At 42.0% G+C, this 20,447-nt stretch overlaps 1 protein-coding gene across 6 annotated transcripts in view; it reads left to right on the top strand.

Moving 5' to 3' along the window:
* Window positions 1-20,447, top strand: part of ablim3 (actin binding LIM protein family, member 3) — a 328,604-nt gene that overhangs the window by 246,123 nt on the left and 62,034 nt on the right. For 5 of the 6 annotated variants that reach the window (XM_041193207.1, XM_041193208.1, XM_041193206.1 and 2 more), the window contains exons 8-11: window positions 5,852-5,910; window positions 8,299-8,373; window positions 11,914-12,069; window positions 13,958-13,987. In XM_041193207.1, coding sequence (XP_041049141.1) covers window positions 5,852-5,910; window positions 8,299-8,373; window positions 11,914-12,069; window positions 13,958-13,987 — 320 coding nt within the window. The remainder of the gene's footprint in view (window positions 1-5,851; window positions 5,911-8,298; window positions 8,374-11,913; window positions 12,070-13,957; window positions 13,988-20,447) is intronic. The other variant, XM_041193210.1, reaches the window with a different exon arrangement.

Here is a 20,447-nt window from a genome sequence, read left to right as displayed (position 1 = left end):
ATAGGGATGGCATGAGGTAGCACAGGTTGGCATACATGGGGCGTAGGGTGTTTGTGGGTGATGAGTGGTGAGGACTGGAGGGATGTTTTTTGTTTTATTCTTTTTTTATTTCAATAAAGTGTCAGAGCACAGAGGCGGGCCTTCCACCCAGCCTGCCTCCACACTCATTCTGGGGGCAGCAGGTTCAACTTCTAATCCAGCCTGTCCCCATGGACAGCCATTTTTAAAAGTCAGATTTGCAGAGCCAGCAATTTTCTTGTCTCTGTGCACCCGACCCCTGAGCAAAAGCCTGGATCTGAATGATGTCTTTGGTCGCTCTCTTGCCCTCCTTCACCGGCTCTAGCCCACTAAAGGACTACAGGCCCCAAAGTACATCATGATGAAGCTCGACAGAAGCCAACATTGGAGGTACACAACAAAATGCAACATGTGTGAAAGGATCGAGCAGTTCATGAGAGTGAGGTAAAACCAATTCTTGGAAATGATACAAGACTATAATAGGAAGTCGTACAGATAATCCAAACAACAATGAGTAAAAGTTCAGAGATACAGAGGCATTCTTTTCCAAATCACCTCCTAAGTATAGCTAGTTTTCAGATTTTTTAAAAATTCATTTACGGGGTGTGGGCATCGCTGGCTAGGCCAGCATTTATTGCCCATCCCTAATTACCATTGAGAAGGTGGTGGTGAGCTGCCTTCTTGAGCCGTGCAGTCCTTGTGGTATAGGTACACCCACAGTGCTGTTAGGAAGGGAGTTCTAGGATTTTGCCCCAGTGACAGTGAAGGAACAGCGATATTTTTCCAAGTCAGGGTGGTGGGTGACTTGGAGGGGAACTCCCAGGTGGTGGTGTTCACATGTATCTGCTGCCTATGTCCTTCTAGATGGCAGTGGTCATGGTTTTGGAAGGTGCTGCCTAAGGAGCCTTGGTAAGTTTTGCAGTGCACCTTGTAGAGGGTACACACTGCTGCCACTGTTCATCTATGGTGGAGTGAGTGAATGTTTGTGGATGGCATGCTATTCAAGCAGGCTGCTTTGCTCTGGATATTGTCAAGCAAGAGTGTTGTTGGAGCTGCATTCATCCAGTGTATTCCATCACATTCCTGACTTGTGCCTTGTAGATGGTGGACAGGCTTTGGGCAGTTAGAAGGTGAGTTACATGTGCAGGATTTCTAGCCTCTGACCTGCACTTGTAGTCACAGTATTTATTTGACTAGTCCAGTTCAGTTTCAGTTTCTGTTCAGTGGTAGCCCACAGGATGTTGATAATGGGGGATTCAGCAATGGTAATGTCATTGAATGTCAGGGAGCGATGGTTAGATTCTCTCTTGTTGGAGATGGTCTTTGACTGGTACTTGTGTGGGACGAATGTTAACTTGCCACTTGTCAGCCCAAGCCTAGATATTGTTCAGTTCTTGCTGCATTTGGACATGGACTGCTTCAGTACCTGAGGACTTATGAATGGTGCTGAACATCATCAACAAAAAACACACTTCTGACCTTATGATGGAAAGAAGGTCATTGATGAAGCAGCTGAAAATGGTTGGGCCAAGGACACTACCCTGAGAAACTCCTGCAGTGATGTCCTGGAATTGAGATGACTGACCTCCAACAACCACAACCATCTTCTTTCATGCTAGGTATGACTCCAACCAGCAGAGAGTTTTCCCCTTGATTCCCTTTGACTCCAGTTTTACTAGACCTCTTTGATGCCACACTAGGTCAAATGTTGTCTTGATGTCAAGGGCAGTCACTCTCACCTCACCTCTGGAGTTCAGCTCTTTTGTCCGTGTTTGAACCAAGACTGTAATGAGCTTAGAAGCTGAGTGACCCTGGCAGAACCCAAACTGACCGTCAGTGAGCAGGTTAATGCTAAGCAATAGCCTTTGCAGTATCCAGTGTCTTCAGCTGTTTCTTGATATCACGTGGAGTGAATCGGATTGGCTGAAGACTGGCAACTGTGATCCTGCGGACTTCTGGACGAGGTGGAGATGGATCATCCACTCGACACTTCTGGCTGATGATTGTTGTGAATGCTTCAGCCTTATCTTTTGCACTGATGTGCTGGTCTCCTCCATGATTGAGGATGGGGATATTTGTGAAGCCTCCTCCTCCAATGAGTTGTTTAATTGTCCACCACCATTCACGACTGGATGTGGCAGGACTGCAGAACTCTGATCTGATCCAATGGTTGTGGAATCACTTAGCCCTGTCTATCACTTGCTGCTTATGCTGTTTGGCATGCAAGTAGCCCTGTGTTGTAGCTTCACCAGGTTGACACCTCATTTTTAAGTATGCCTGGTGCTGCTCCTGGCATACCCTCCTGCACTCTTCATTGAACCAGGGTTGATCCCCTGGCTTGCTGCTAATGGTAGAATGGGGGATATGCCCGGCCATGAGGTTACAGTTTGTTTTGAGTACAATTCTGCTGCTGCTGATGGCCCACAGCACCTCATGGTTGCCCAGTCTTGAGTTGCCAGATCTGTTTGAAATCTATCCCATTTAGCACAGTAGTAGTGCCATTCAACATGATGGAGGGTATCCTGAATGTGAAGCCGGGACTTCATCTGCACAAGGACTGTGAGGTGGTCACTCCTACCGATACTGTCATGGACAGATGAATCTGCGGCAGGCATGTTGGTGATGATGAGGTCAAGTATGTTCTTCCCTTTTTTTGATTCCCTCACCACCTGCCGCAGACCAAGTCTAGCAGCTATGTCCTTTAGGACTCAGCCATCTCGGTCTGTGTGGTATTACCAAGTCACTCTTGATGAAGGACGTTGAAATTCCCCACCCAGAATACATTCTGCGCCCTTGCCACCTTCAGTGCTTCCTCCAAGTGGTGCTCAACATAGAGGAGTACTGATTCATTAGCTGAGGGCGTCGGCATGTAATAATCAGCAGGAGGCTTCCTTGCCCATGTTTGACCTGATGCCATGAGATTTCAATGTTGAGGACTCCGAGGACAACCCCCTCCCGATTGTATACCACGTCTGCTGGGTCTGGCTTGCCAGGGATGTTGATGGTGGTGTCTGGGAGGTATGATTCCGTGAGTATGATTCTGTCAGGCTGTTGCTTGACTAGCCTGTATGACAGCTCTCCTAATTTTGGCACAAGCCCCCAGATGTTAATAAGGAGATCTTAGTTCGCAATGTCGACAGGGCTGGGTTTGCCATTGTTGTTTCGGGTGCCTAGGTCAATGCTGGGTGCTCCGTCCAGTTTCATTCCTTTTTATTTATTGTCTTTGTAGCAGTTTAATACAACTGAATAGCTTTTTAGGTCATTTCAGAGGGCATTTACACCTTATTGTGGAGGCAGATTTCCTTCCCTAAAGGGCATTAGTGAACCAGGTGGGTTTTTACAACAATCAATAATGGTTTCACGGTCATCATTAATTCCAGATTTTTATTGGATTCAATTGGATTTGAACCCAAGTCCCGAGAGCATTACCCTGGGTCTCTGGAATACCAATGACAATCCCACTGTGCCACTTTCCCAGAAGTAAGACAATTGTTCTTTGTTGGTGTGACTGGATTTGAAGTTGATGCTGTATTTATATAACCTATTAGATACATCTTATTTTTGTGTCCAAGTGTATTTAGTGAACAGTTTTAATTGAAACAACTTTGCATTCATAGAGTGCCTTTCACAATTTCACAAAAGTGCATTTTAGCTACTGAAGTACTTTTGTCATCAATGTTATTATGTAGGAATTTTCAATTAGCAAGATTCACAAACAGAAAGATGCTGAGGGAAGAAATAGATTTTTGGGTGTTAAGAGGCCCCTTAAAAAGTTCTAAATGAAGCTTGTAGCACATGGGTACATTTCTGATGCAAAGTATGTCAGATGCCACTTTTGTAAAAGTGTTAGTGGAACACACCTAATGTTCCCCGGAAATATGCAGAGTAGACAGATCATGACTTCAATCAGCGAGTAACATGATCTGATGCCTGTGCTGCCATCTTGGGACAACAGGTTTCAACCTGCACCCTCTCTTAACCTCGCACAGCTGAACACATGTTCCACATGCATGACAGGGTGGTGGGGGGGGGGGCGCAGTGGGTGTGGTTAAGGGGCCCAGAAACAGGAGTGCACCAGGGTCCATGATTTCTCTCCCTGGCCCTGCCTGCAGGCGCATTTGCAGGCAGAGGGACCTGTAAAATTCTGTTGGTGCTTTTCCCACCATCTACCTACCCACCCTGACCTAGTGATGTCTTAACAGGCAGCGGGCAAGGCCTCAGGCAGCCTGCGCACCCTTGTGCCAATTGAGGTCTCTAAGGCCTCTTGCTACCTGACAGCAATTTTTTGGCTGATAGGAGGAAGTCAGTGATAGGCGGGAAGCCTGGCAGGTTAACCTGCTCAGGCCTCGGGCAGGAAAGGGAAGGCCCCCTTTTCCAATTGGAGGCCCCCACCCCTCGGGTGTTCCCCACACCCCCTGCTGTGTGGTCTGTGCACCCTGCCCCTTCCCTCCCCCTCACCCCCTTCATCCCTCAGTACTTCCTCTCCTGGCCCCAACTTATCTGTCATCCAGCTCCTTGCTTTTCTTCTTCAGGAATGGATGTAGTCCCAGCAGTGGCCAGTGCTCCCAGTGACACAGCTGGGACAAGAGATTAGCCAACAGTTCTCGGAGGTGGAAAGCTCATCTCAAACCATTAAAAATCCGCATGGCAGCCTGTTGTAGTGGGACAACTCCTAGGGTGACTTTTAGGGTGGCAGGGCAAGAAACCCTGTCCTTGGGATATTTTACTGTGTTAGTCACCATCTGAATACAGGTTGTTGTTGTAACTTACAAGCAGCTGTGAGAACGAGACTCCATGGCACAAGACAGCAGATGGCAGACTATGCCTTATTATCCATACTGGTGGTACAGCATTTGCTCTAGTTTGGGGTCAGTGTTTATGATCTGACTTAAGCAATTGAGCTCCAAAGGAAATTTGGGTTTTTAAGTACTTGTCAGCAAGATCAATATAGAACTCCACAAAAATGTTGACATGAAATTTCTGCATAAATTAAGTCCAGGAAGTTCTAGTCCTTAAATCTCTTCTGCATTAGTTTATTTCCTGAATATTTATAAATATCTTTCATTTAAATTGTTAAAATGAGTTTCCATTTTATTTATAAATATTTCTTCTCCGCTTTCGGAAACAATGACCTGTTCAGGCTTGCTTCGGGGCACAGTTTTGCAAATTGGTTGCAGAGCACAAATGGTGTTAAAACATGTTCAGAAATTGCAGATATTTACTGCGCATCCACAAGACGTGATCGTTTGGAGCTTTGAGGACACTTTTGTTCCACAAACCAAAATCCCTTGGCAACATACCTTGGTTGCAAGGTATCTTGTGAACGGCAGTCCAAGGCCACAAGACTTTTAAAAGGTGTAGAGGCGTCTGACTTTGTTGGAACAAGATTGTAGCAGCAGTGTCACTCAATAAATTTTGAAATAAATAAACTTACTATGATTTTATTTGAGAATATATGGAAGAGGATCAATCCAGTTTGCATCTGTTCTCATCATTCCTCCACTGTCAAATGTAACTTGAGAATGTGGCCAGTTGCACTTGTGCAGGCATCTCCTTCATTGTCACCACACATTACCTCAGTGTAAGCCCCATTTTAGTCAAACCAGACCTTGAAAACAGGCTGAAATGAAACCATCTAATGCTTCGATGAGGCAAAGCTTGCATTGCTGTTTTCAATCAGGTGTTACTCAAATTTACCTGTGCCCTTCAGCTGACAGAAATGCTCGATTTGTTTTGTTGTGCTACCAGAGCACTTAGATGGCCAAGCTGTAGGTCTCACTGCAATGGTGCCACACATTTGGCTTGAATTTATTTCTTTTTCTCTCCGTTTCAGGCTGTGAAGTGTGGCATCCACTTTGTAAGCAGTCTGCTAGAATGGAAAAGAAGCTACGGGTGGGTACAACACATCCACAAAAATGTGCCTATTTCACCAATCAACTGAATATCATTAGCATGTAAACTCCTTGATTTCCTGGGTTAAGTTGATATGTGCGCAATATATATATATATAATACTAATTCAGCATTTACCAGACAATAGTTCTCTAAATTACAGTCATATAAGAGGCATTTTCTGGTTAAACTTGTGCTCAGTATGATTTATCCTTTGTGTATAACATGTTAACTCAGTTTTAAAATTGAAGCACACTACAAAGAGGTCCTAACACTGCTAAAGGCAGCTATGACAAAAAACAACGTGATACACGAAAAATATTTTCAATTTTTTCCTCTTGCCCAATGGAAAGCTAATCTTGTTCTAATTTCTATGAACTGATGAACAACTACTATTTTCAAAGGTATAGCAGGCAGATTGATGTGTACGTATTTCAAAGAAGTAGTGGGAGCCCATCTGAACAACCCTCACAACATTGTAACCATCTGTCATCTGAAGAAATCATACGCACTCCTACGTGTCAACATACTTGAAACCCACAAGGAATTCACCAATACTCCTTAGACAGCACCTTCCAAACCCACGACCTCTACCATCTAGAAGGACAAGGGCAGCAGACACATGGGAACACCACCACCTGGAAGTTCCCCTCCAAGCCACTCACCATCCTGACTTGAAAATATATTGCCGTTCCTTCACTGTTGCTGGGTCAAAATCCTGGAACTCCCTCCCTAACAGCACTGTAGGTGTACCTACACCAGGTGGACTGCAGTGGTTCAAAAAGACAGTTCACCACCACTTTCTCAAGGGCAATTAGGGATGGGCAATAAATGCTGGCCCAGCCAGCAAAGCCCACATCTCATGAATGAATAGAAAAAACACTTGAGTAGTGGCTAAACTTTGGGTTTCCTTCCCATCACTCCAAGATTGACTTTTGAATCTCTATTAACTTCATAAATTCATATTTTTTTTTAAAAGTACCTGATACCTGCTGGACTTGGCATTCACTTTCATGTTTTCGAGATTTGCCACCAGGTTAAGGGGTTTGGGGCACATGAATTAATTTGTTCCTGACCTTGCAAGGTTTGCTTTCCAAAATTTACTGATAACCAGAAGTATACCACACTTTTAAAAAAATTTCATTTTTTAAATCAAAAAGCTTGAATGTCCTCGATAAGCCGTTCAGAGGCAGAACTGCATTGGGGTGGAGCGGAAGTCCACTGACTAGTTGCACCTCTCATTTTGCCCCGTTTTCCCCATTCATAGTGTTTTGTGCATGGGCAAGTTACCATGTTATTAATAACCATCTAGGGCATTCAACTTAGGAAACTCATTGTGCCTGAGCACATCATTATTGAGTTGATTTGGGGTTCATCAGGGACAAACTAAAGAGTATGAAGAAAAACTATTGGTCAGCTTCTATGAAACCCCAAGGTTTCTTTGAATGCAGTTGAAAAAACCAGGCCATTTCCTTTATCAAAAGCCACTAATGCTCTAGTAAAGCTGCATTGCATGATCACATAGGTAGCCTCTAGCATCCAGTTGCTTCAGATGTAAATGTGAGAATTCCTGAATTGTATGCACCTGTCTATGTTTTGGGTGTGCATTCTACACCTGCTCCCAAGTGGGTTGAAAATTCTGATGAACACAAAAATGGTGGGGGACCAGAATAATCCTTCCCCAATTTCTCCCCTTGTCCATTGCAAATACAACATCGTTAGCCCTAAAGTTAGGTGAATAAGGGCCAAAGTGGCTTCCATTCAAAGTGTACTGTAGCTTTTTCTCTTGCAGATATTTGGGAGAAGTGTTTATTCAGTCGTGTTACAGTGTTCACGCTCTTTGGAAGACAGTAGTACTCAATTTGCATCGATCCAGCTGAAGGCCCATATTGGGAAGCTCCACAAAAAAGCAGTGATCGAGGGGGTCAAAGAGGCTTCAGTGAAAAAAGACATGGAAAGTCAAGGAAAAAGACAGAGACAGAAAAGGAAGTGGTCAAAAGCAAGAACAATAGAGGGAGAGACAGAGAAGAAAAACATGCACGCATGACTGTGTGGGAGGGAAATAAGTAACAATGGGTGGCAGGGAAACATTTAATAAATTATGTGTGTCAATTTTAAAATTCCAACAATGACAATGAGTATGCATCACTTTAGGTAAACCTATATAGGATGTGTAAATAGTTAAAACTTCTGTAGTGTTCAATTTGTTCCTACACGGTGCAGCCAATTTTATATAGCATTAACACATACTCCTATATAATATTGACTTTCGGAGTGATTCAAATAAAAAAAAGTTGAATGAGAATTGGCCATAAGTGTGTAGAACTTTTTTGCGATGCAGGAAAATACATGATGGTGAATGTTATCATATTCTCATTTCCTTTTACAGCACAGACGCACCTCTGAAACTTCCATCTCTCCTCCTGGATCTAGCATTTCAGGATCACCAAACCGGGTCATCTGTGTAAGTAACTTTAGCCACCTGGGGCCAGAACTAACCAAGCTCAGTGAAATCTCATCAAAATCTAAGGGAAGTAGAAGGGGAATCCATATAAGATCAGTTTCATAAAATTAACTTATACTTTTCCAAACAATCTCGTTCAAATAAGTTTGAGGTTCTCATCTTGACATTGGCAGCAGCTCCTCCCCTCCCCCAGAAAAACAGATAACCCTCTTCTCTGTATATGTAACTAATTGTACTACGCAGAGACCAAGGACCAAATTTTCATTCCTGAATCAGGTGTGCAGAGTTGGGAAAATTCCCAAACCCTACTCAGGAGAAACTTCCCTGAATGTTCCGATTTTTGTTCTGCAGAAAGAGCCAAAAGAGCTGCTGGGTGCTGAGGTGGACTTATCAAAGGCCCGACTTGGCGCTCTGGGACTTTATCCCAGGTATAATAAAAGCAGTAAGGCCCCCTAGCCCTCACAGCCCCTCAATGCCACACATTCCCCATGCCCCATCCATGCCAACTGATGCCACATTATGTGCCCCTGCACATACCCAATGTCCCCTAATAACCTCCATGTGACCTCATGGCTCTCTACCCACCCCATGGCCTTTCATACCCTCTGTGCCAACATATACACCTATACCCACTTTGCATGGCCACTCCTACCCTCCATGCCAGCCTATGCTCTCCACCCACCCCATAACCTTTTATAGCCCTTTTGCTAATTTAGTGCCAACCCATGCCCTGCACCCACCACCCTTTTCCCTTATACCCTCCATACTAACTCACCCAGTATCCACCATGGGCAGACCTCAGGAACTATGCTGAGATGAAATAAAGTTCTAAGTATCAATTAGAGCTTTCAGTCTATTATAACAAAACACTTTAATTGATCAAAGCCTATTCAATACATTTAAATCCCTTAAAATATTAAATCCCTTATAAAAACAAATATTTGTATGCATAGCCCACACCAAAGGGAGCTAATCCCTTTATAACCACTTGGAGCTGTCAGTCAAGCTGTGAATTTATAAGTCCCCCACTGTGATATGATAGGTTGTGGAAGAAGTCAACCTGTATTAATACAATAATTATAACCTTCAGGCTTATATCAACAAACATCTATTGAAATTTCAAGCACTGAATTTTTCAACTGCAGACTGTTTGCTTTTTTCCAAAATTTAAAGAGCATGGGAATTTAAATGTCTTGACAGCTTGACTTGCACTAATCTTATCCACTATTTTTATGCACATTCATGACTACTTTTAACAATCCTAAAGGAGTACCTGACCTCTCCAAAGAACTCCGGCAGGTCATCTGCCGGATTAGACCTTTTCCTCAAACTCACAAATCGTGTTTCAGAAACTTTGATGACAAAAATTCCTTCTGATTGAAAACAGCTGCACTTTTAAATTTGCGGCTGCCTCTGTGAACTGCAGATGTGCGAAATACATACCACCATCATTCCCATGCTGGGTGCCGGATTTGGGAGCAGGCCTTCTGGAATCAGGGCTCCATTGTCATTTCGGCTGCAGCATGGAGCCCTTCTGTCTTTGTTAAAATTTAGGCCCAAGAGTTTGGTAATGAAAACTTTATTGCTCAAAGCAATTTAAACAAACTTACTACCTAGAGAATCTAAACTATGCCCAGAAACTAAATTTTTAAAGTTGCCGAATCTATGATAGTCTACAACCATATCCCCTTTGAAAACAACCTCTCAGCCCATTGTTGTTATAGTTGCAAATATAACAGAAGCAACCTTCCTCCACCTTCCCCTTTGTCATTGCTATCAACATGAATTCTACCTCTCTCTAGACAGCTAATCCAGTTATTAATAGTTCCAATTATTTCCAGCAGGTCAAAAAGCATTAGAAAGAAACACAATTCAAGCTGTCACAAACTTCCCTGTGGCAAAACCAAATTTTAAAAATAAACTCGATATTCTAACTTGCAAAATGGGTTGCTAAGAGATACTACAGATAAGAGATCCATAAATTGGCATCTTCTTTCAAACTGCTTGAGGTAAATGATGTGCCCACCCTTTTCTCAGAATGGTCGCTAAACTTAGCACTTACTAGATGAGGCCCTTAAATACACTTGAAAGCCTGGAGGTTTATTCATAAAATGTGATATTTGTGGAACAAGCTACTGTCAAAATTATACTCAAAAGCCATGTACTGAAAAACAGCCCTGAAGGCTGCTTGCAGAATGACTTGAAATGCGGATCTCACTCAGGATTTGATGGAGCATTTGAAAAGCAATGATGACCTCCACCATAAACTAGTGCAATAATACATCATTTTCCATGTCCAGTTTTATTGCATATAGTATTGTGGACATCTGTCAACTTCTGCTACTAATGCTTATTAAAAAGGGAACCTTACCCACATACTGCAGCTTTGAAATCTTGTAGCTAGGTTACTATTACAGATATGAAGAAATGGCTCCTGAGGAGTCAGTTCTAGGGGTATCACTTGAGATTCACCCCCATTGAGTGTGTGAAATTGACTACTAACTTTCTGACACTGTCCAAACAAATTTACCAGATAAAAGCCATGGGGCAAAATTGGGACCCATCGCAGCCTATTTTTCACCCAGAAGCAATATGATCAATTTTGCAGAACTATATCTCATGCCCCAAAGGTGCCTGAAACATGCTCAACCACAAATGACATCGGATGACTTTTCAGATGTTGATGACAGCCAACTAAAATAGATGTTAGGCCCCAAGTAAATGTCAATTAGAGGCCTAATTTAAGATTCATTAGGAAATTTGCCAGTGCTGAGTGGAGTAGGCACTGGATCTGCCACACTCAGAATCAGTCTATATGTGGTCCAGCCAGCACACTTTAGTGTGTTACTTGATTTGTTCCCAAAATCAAATTTAACCTTTGCTATACTCCAGGTCCAATTGATAGCCCTTACATCTGGGATTGTAGTTTTGTACTTCTGTCACTGAGCTGAAATCAGAAGTTGCAGGCTTTTTCTTTTGATATTGTCATTGAAAGGAACTGTAGACAGATCCTGCTCTATAATGACTCTGACTGTCTTTTGTAATGTCTGTGACCAGGGCCATTTATGTGTTGTGGCTGAATAAGTCAAATTCATTTTTTTATTATGTGAACATTAACAGTGTTTTGAAGAACTGCAATTCCATTTATTTACAATTAAGGTAATTGATTTAATGCATTTTCCCACAGAACAGAATAGATACCACTAGCTGTAAATAACCATTCTTCATAAGGGATGATCATTCAGTGGAATGAATTTCCCCAACTTGAACCAACCCTGTCCTACAGCTCATTTTCACTGCAACATTCCTCTGATTTTTTCTGTTTTATAATGAAAGTCTAGCAATGCTACTTATGCATAAAACAGCTTTAAAATCTCCAGTGTGACAGTTTCAGGAACCAATGACTTAAAATTAGGAACTAACGACTTCAAATCAGAAACTAATGACTTCAAGTGGTTTTCTTTCTATTGTTACTTTCTCTGTATCTAACATCTTCCTCTGATTTCCTCTGTTCTCCTCTTTACACTCTCTTCATCTCAGGCAAAAGTGGATAATGAAATACTTGACTATAGGGATCTGGCCGCTCTTCCCAAAGTTAAAACTATCTATGATATTCAGCGTCCTGATCTGGTTTCCTACGAGCCATATTTCAAATCTGCATCAGAAGACAGACTTGAAAGACATAGTTTCGGGGAGGTAATTAATTTTGCATGGAATGTTCATCCACCCAATATTTTGAGCACTTGTTGCATTCAAACATTACACAACATTGGATATATGGTTTATTTTCATGGTGTTACCTATTGTTTGTTTTTAAATGCCACCAGTGGGAAGTAACAGTAGTATGACTAATTTCTCTCCTTCTGCCAACTCATTGCATTCTTCAGCACCTCTGGCTAAAATGCCTTTTACTTGCAACAGCTTCGAACCTGTAACACAACACATGTGAATTTGCATATAAGCAGCAATTACAATTTTTAAATGATGAATATTGAATGATGTAGCAGGCATACTCTTAAATTTGGAAGTATATTCCTAATCTGATGTCCCATTGAACTTATGAAGCATATGAATATCAGTTGATAGCTGATTAACTAATTTTATTTTCCTTAAGTATATCTATTATTTGCATATAATGACTTGTATAGATTGGAAAGTGCCTCTAGAAATGGGGCATTAAAAGAAATTTTATCAAAGTTAAAACATTTTTATAGGTTTAAATTGCAAAAACGTAGCTGGGACATTCCTTGGCATTGCACTGTAACTTCACTGGAAACCCTGTTTACACCGCAATTACAATTGTAGAGCAGGGGCAGCTCTGAGGATCTTCCTCAACCTTTTTAATTCCATATTTAGTTGGTAAACTATGGTCAGTGGAAAATAACTTTTTTTACTTTAAAATTACTCAATAGACTAAGTACTAGTAGTCGAGTCAACTCCATTAAAAGTTAGTCGCTGTAAACATTTCATGAACAAAAGGTGACTTTTAATATGTATCTATTCCATTCATTCCTGCTAATTAAATAATTTTATCAATTTACTGCTATTCATTCAATTCCACCCATGGTTAAACACCTTTGGCTGAATTTAATGTGGGCAGCGGTGGTCACGACACAGGTTGGAAAGTCAGTGTAACACTGCCTCAGCTATTTCCAGGATCCCCTACCCAATTCCGTATCCATCAGGAAATTAACTGCCCAGTGAGGGGTGAGGGATGATCAAAGTGATGATCCCAATCAGAGGGCCGGCAGAGCTCTTCAGTCCCAGCAGTGCCACTAGGAGCTCTGAAACCCAGGTGAGTGGGGGTGGGTGCCACTCGGGTGCCGCTGAGGTGGGGTGTCAGTGTTGAGAATAGGAGGGGGTGTTTCTATGGAGGCATCCTTTGCCACAAAGAGACATCTTCCATAGGGTGCCCGATCTCTCATCTCCTCCATCCGCCCACCAATCCTCACTACCCCCCCCAAGCCCAGAGGCAGGCTGCCAGCTTTTGCTGGGTGGTCTCTCAACACAGCGGAGGACCATTCCCCCGCCCCTACCCCGCCTATGCTTAAGTGCCAGCAACAGAGGAAGAGACCCTTAAGTGGCCCTTAATTGGACACTTAAGGACCTCTATCAACCTCTGGGTGAAAAGACGTTCCTCAACCTATCCCACCATTAAGATAATTCTCTCCCGATTCTATATGCACTACCCCTCCCCCTGAACCCTGCACAACCTTGTAATCCGTGCCAATGGGCCACGTTAAATTCGCCCTATTTTGCAGTAATCTGATGCATGTCTTATGTTACTTGGACAATCCATTAAGCCACAGCAAGTTAAAAGTAATATCTAGATATGAAATCATGCACATTCAAACTATTTATGACAGAGGGTTTATCTATGAACTCATAATAAATAAATAAATAAATAAATCATGTAAAAACCAATTGTGCACTTAACAGAGGTTGACTGTTGTAATGGGGGGAAAACTCAGTAATCCGTCACCTAACAATCTGTTATCTAATTTTTACTTGATTAAGATAATTTGTGTAAAAGTTTTGGCATGTTTTTGGACTAAATGCCATTTTTAATTTTTTTTTACTGTAGTCACTTGGGATGCTGTCACCATACTCACAGGTAATTCTGGCCATTTTATTGTGTTTTATTATGTTTATTGTATCTTTGTATCTCAGTAGGTCTTTTGGTAAGAAACAATGTATTTAGGAGTGTTAACCTGCTTGGGGGGGGCAGGCAGGGGGAGTGTGGTCAATATTGTTCTAATTTTCCTGTTAGATAGATGATGATGTCAGGAAATTCTTAGCAAGTTATTTACGACTAAGTTCTGCAGAAAACATTCATGAGCAAAAGGGATAGCCTATGTTTCAGATTATCCATTTAAAACTAGGAATGAGCATTCTGCTTTCTTCAAACTTAACTTTACTTCCTCCCCCAATACAGCCCCTAAAAATCTGGATTCTGTCAAAACCACTGATAGGGTGCCCCAAGACTGGAGGGATCGAATATGTGGTTGCTAAATTATCTCATGTACTGTACTTAGATTTCCAGAAGGCATTTGAAAAGGTGCCACATCAAAGGTTATTGCAGAAAATGAAAGCTCATGGTGTAAGAGGTAACATATTGGCATGGACAGAAGATTGGCTAGCTAACAGGAAACAGAGTAGGCATAAATAGGTCATTTTCTGGTTGGTAAGATATAATGAGTGGTGTGCCACAGGGATCAATGCTGGGGCCTTAACTATTTACAATTTATATAATGACTTGGATGAAGGGGCCAAAGGAATAGTTGCTAAATTGCTAATGACACAAAGATAGGTATGAAATTAAGTGGCGAAGAGGACATAAGGAATCTGCAAAGGGATACGGATAGGTTAAGTGAGTGGGCAAAGATCTGGCAAATGGAGTATAATTGGGAAAATGTGAAATTGTCTATTTTGGCAGGAGGAATAAAAAAGAAACCTATCATCTGAATGATGAGGGGTTGCAGAGCTCTGAGATCCAGAGGGATCTGGGCCACTTAGTGCATGAATAGCAAATGGTTAGTATGCAGGTACAGCAAGTAGTTAGGAAAGCTCATAGAATGTTATAGTTTATTATGGGGGGAATTGAATGCACAAGTGGGGAGGTTTTGCTTCACTTATACAGGGCATTGATGAGACCACATCTGAGGTGTACAGCATTGGTCTCCTTATTTAAGGAAGGATATAAATGCATTAGAAGCAAATCAGAGAAGGTTTACTAGACTAACATCTGGAATGGGAGGGTTGTCTTATGAGGAGAAGTTGGACAAGCTAGGCTTGTTTCGAAGATGGAGTTTAGAAGAGTAAGAGGTGACTTGATTGAAACCTATAAGATCCTGAGATGTCTTAACAGGGTGGACTTTCCTCTTGTGGGCACTGTTTAAAAATAAGGGATTGCCCATTTAAGACAGAGATGAGGATTTTTTTCTCCGAGAGCCGTGAGCCTTTGGAAATTGCTCCCTCAAAAGGTGGTCAAAGCAGAGTCTTTGGCCAGAATTTTTAGGTCAGCGAGTGGGGCCAGGGCCCACTCGCTGACATATAAAATGATGCACGGTGACATCAGCCATGCATCCCGATGTCACCTCATGTCATTCAGATCTTGAGTTCGGCGGTCAGCACCTGAGTCGGCTGCATGCCCGCCGAACTGTCAAAGGCCTATTAAGGCCATTTAAACACCAATTAAGCTAATTAACTGAACAGCCCATCCAACCTTAAAGTTAGCAGGCAGGCAAAGAGCCCAGACGGCCTTCACATTTATCATGAAACCACATCGACAGGCGGGATGAGGTTTCATGAAGGTTTTTAAAGTTTAATAAAAAATGTTAGTAAAATTCATTGACATGTCCCAGCTCATGTGACACTGTCACATAAGGGGGTATGTCTCAAAAAAATTTTTTTTCTTTATTGAAATTTTCAAATATCAAACTGTGGCACAGAGCTGCCTCAGGAAGATTTCTGCGCTCTTTCGCGCACGTGCGTGAAAGAGTGCAGGCCACGACTCAGCCTCCTCCCCCCAACCACACAGGGAGCACACAGCACTTCTGGGTGTGCGTCATGCTGGGCGGGCCTTAATTGGCCTGCCCATGAAAAATGGCGGCGCACAGCCGATCGTGGGTGGTGATTGGCTACACACCCACCTGCTCCCGTCCAACCCCCCGCATCAGGGACAAAATTCTCCCCTTCGAATATTTTTAAGGCAGAAGTAGATGGATTTTTGATAAGCAAGGGGGTGAAAGGTTATCAGGGGGAGGCAGGAATGTGGAATTGAGACTACAGTCAGATCAGCCGTGATCTCATTGAATGATGGAGCAGGCTCGAGGGGCTGAGTGGCCTACACCTGCTCCTAATTCCTATATTCATTGGAGTTTAGAAGAACAATAGGTGATCTTGTCAAAACATACAAGATCCTGAGGGGACTTGACAGGGTGGATGCTGAAGAGTTGCTTCCACTTGTGGGAGAGACCAGAACTATTGGACACTGTTCAAAAATAAAGGATCTCCCATTTAAGATGGCGATAAGGAGAGATTTGTTCTCTCAGAGGGTCATGAGTCTGTGGAATGCTCTTCCCCAGAGAGTCATGGAGATAGAGTCATTGAATATTTTTAAGGCTGAATTAGATAGATTCTTGATTGACTAGGGAGTCAAAGGGTGTAGTAGGTAGGAAAGACAATGGAACTGAGGCCACAATCAGATCAGCCATAGTCTTATTGAATGGCGGAGCAGGCTCGAGAGGTCGAAGGGCCTACTCTGCTCCTAATTTGTATGCTCATAAGTTCATATTTTCAACTACTGGCTGCCCGTTACTTGTCTAAAAATTGGCTGACACGTGGAAGAAATCTGATGGGGACTATGTTCACCCATTTGCTTGCCTGATTCAATCTACAGCAGTCCCTTAAATGGACACCCAGCAAAGCAGGCAAGAGGCTTTCAAATATGGAAATGGGGTCCTGTGTCCGTTGTAGAACCATACATGCACAAACACACAAAGTGCATGTTAGTGCTGCTTTTTCCAGGTGCTGAGAGGCCTGACCAGTGATTAGAGGAACCTCGATGTCACACTTGTTTGGGACTGAACCAAAAATCTCATAAAGGTTACCCTAACATGTCACAAGGTTGGTAGCTTGAGACATTCCTTTACCCTCAAGCTGCAAAATTGGCATATTGGAAAGTCTCAATACAAGTTGATACCCACAATGATTGGATTCCAAAGAAGGAAATGACCATTACCATATCAACAAATTGATCCATTCCAGGCTCTGACACAGATCCCTCTGAAACATGGCTTCATGCAAACTTTTCCCATAAATAAGAGATTATTTTGTATCCACCAATTACAAACATTAATTCATCTTTATTGCAAATCTACCTCAAAGCACTTAATTATAAATCTAAGATGTCACAATTTAGATCAGTCCAGAGTGTGTTTTGAGGCTTAGCTAATACTAAATCTGTGCTCAAGCAATAAGTTTGAATTCGGAGTCTGTTTTCGGAGTGCAGCAGGTACTGGTACTTTGGGGAGCTCTTAATTTGTTGGCAGTGGCTTTGTCTAATGTCTGCATCGTGCCAAATACTTTCCACCAAGGGACAGCTTTGACTGAATTAATGCTGAGTTGGAGCAAAAACAGCAATAACATCTTAAAAATGTGTATCAGGTCTTCCGCTTGGTTTCCATGAAACATTTCAGTTAGTAATTATATTAACCAGTGTACAAAAAATACGCATGTGCCATCAAAGCTGCATTGAACAATTGGCAATTCAATTTTTGCTTCAAAGTATTAAGGATCTAAAGATAGCATTTTACTTTTCAGAAAAGGTTTTCATCTGAAACATTTTCCAAAGTTGTTTAGGATTCAAACAGGATTCATCATATAATTACAGAATTGGATAAATTTGAAATTATAATTTTGTTTCACAAAGGAATTAAGCAAGCACTGATACTAATTTCCAGTGTGTAGTCTGCTTCAGGTACAGTATTTCAGATGGAGAATTAGCTCAGCACTTCAGAAATCATTCCAACACCTGGCAGCTTTTCAATCGTTTCCAATTGATTATGAATGTTCAGCCTAGAATCACATAAAATTTAAGCAGCAAAATAACAGCAGCAGAGGATTTATGCTGTGGCTTGTAGCCCAGGGAAGCCTGTCTGTCAGTATGAAATATTATGTCACATTTCATGCGAAAGATTGCTGGTGCATTTCAAGAGCTGTTTAATAAATAGATATTTTCTTATGTTAACAAAATGAATTGAGAAACCCTCAGACTACAACTATATTTACAACCTTTACACAAGTATTCATTCACCCTTGCCTTCAGCCCACTACCCTCTCCCTCCAAACAACTTATATATTTTTACTTAAGCATAAAAATTATACTATGTTATGATCCATAAGAAAAATTTACCATCTTTCTTGTTTTCTGAGTAAATATATATTTAATTGGCAATCAAACAAAGTAGCAATACAGTCAATCTGCAAATATTTGCCAGTACAACATTTCTGAAATGAGTACTAATTCTGTTTCATTATATGAGAATTTTAGCTTTGCCACATAATGGCTAAGATACCTGCTCTTGAATATGAAATACTGTATTGATCTCTTTGATCTAACAGAAAATAATAAAGATTTGTGGAAGGCCAAAATGCATACTCTTTTAGGGTATTAGATGCCAAGTCAAGAATTGGTTTACTTCATAGAATCATTGAATCAGAGAAAGTTTACAGAGCAGAAAAAGGCCACCTGACCTAGCATGTCTACGCCATCCGGAAAACAAGCCACCCAGCCTAATCCCACTTTCCAGCATTTGGTCAGTAGCCCTGCAGGTTACGGCACTTCAGGGGCATATCCAGACACCTTTTCAGTGAGTTGAGGGTGTCTGCCTCTACTACACTTTCTGGCAGTGAATTCCAGACCTTAGAACCCTCTGGGTGGAAAAATGTTTTCTTGTCTCCCCCCTAATCCTTCTACCAATCACTTGAAATCTATGCCCCCTTAGTCATTGGCCTCTCTGCTAAAGTAAATTGGCCCTTCCCATCCACTCTATCCAGGCCTTTCACAATTTTGTACATCTCAATCAAATCTCCCCTCATCCTCGTCTGTTTCAAGGAGGACAACCCCAGTCTATCAAATCTTTCCTCATAGCTGCAACATTCCAGCCCTGGCAACATCCATTCATTACCTCATTAACAGATTGACCATTTTGGATACAGTCTGTAGTGGTAATATTATGTGGTCTATTATTTAATATATTGTTTCCTTCTGTAAAGCAAATTTTCTGCCTTTTTTACTTCTGCATTGTATTCCTTGGCTGAGTAAATGGAGAGGTCACCTTGACCAGAACCTCTGCTAGTGTGACTGCTGGAAGGTGTCTGAGAGTTCACCATGCCTTCAGTTTGCTCCCTCTTCCTGTGAAGAGGTTTCTCAGCTTTGCTTGGTGCCACCATTAGGCTGTCAGCACATAGAATAAACTGATGAATCCCAGATGGACGCCCTCATATAATCAATCCATATAATCAAAACACAGAGTTCTCCTGTTCCATAGGGACTATCCTACTGTGTACATGACCAGGTTCAAATATAATAATGTGATAGTCAGATCTTCAAACAGTAGAGCATCAACTCCATCGAGAATTTAACAACATATCCCCTGAGACTAGAAAACCTTGATTGTAACACATGACTTGCAATATTATGCCTGTTACAATAAGGCTGTACTGCAAAATATTTTTCCTGCAAACTATGTTGCTTTAAATGTCAGAGCAGGGTGTGAGAATCAGCAAAGATTGCAGAATACTTCTATTGTTTTATAATTCAGAATGACAAAACTTATCAAGGATATTATAGTATGTTATACATCCATCTATTCAGCTCAGTCACCTCTACAGTTAGACATAAGTAATTACAGTATTGCAATCTACAATGAAAATGTTGCAAATATATAGGTGATTTTATTTTTCTTTTGATAGACCTTGATAAATTTTACAGATCACAGGCTGTACATCAAATAGTAACCATACCATTAAACTAATGTCACATGATCTGCTCAGTGTGCCTTAGGAACATAGAAACAGGTGAAGGCCATTCAGCCCATCGAGCCTGTTCCACCATTCAATATGATCATGGCTGATCAAACACTTAAAAGTCTTTTACCCACAATCTCCTCCTAACTCTTCAGTTATTGTTAATCAGAAATCTATAAATCTCAACCTTAAGCATACTCAATGGGGAACATTTTCCCCCCTTTGGGGGGATGGAAGTGTGGGAGTGGGCACCAGTGGCCGGCCTTCCAATTGACAACCCCATTTGGGGGGGGAGGGGGTGGAGGCGGTGGGGGGGGGAGCCACCATTATGTGTAGGTGGGCCAATTAAGGCCCGCCCAGCATGACATCTGCCAGGAAGTGCTGTGTGCTCCCTGTGTGGGCGGAGGGGGTTTTCCCTCAGCCAGGAGTGCACTCTTTTCCGCATACGCACGAAAGCGCACACAGATCTCCCTGAGGCAAAGTGCTGCCTCAGGGAGATCGGCTCTGATTCAAAAGTTGACAGAAAGGTAATAAAAAAATTT

Source organism: Carcharodon carcharias, chromosome 8, assembly GCF_017639515.1.
Source record: "Carcharodon carcharias isolate sCarCar2 chromosome 8, sCarCar2.pri, whole genome shotgun sequence".
NCBI lineage: Eukaryota > Metazoa > Chordata > Chondrichthyes > Lamniformes > Lamnidae > Carcharodon > Carcharodon carcharias.
The sequence above is the reverse complement of the archived record's forward strand: the minus strand, read 5'-3'. Positions and strand labels throughout refer to the sequence as shown.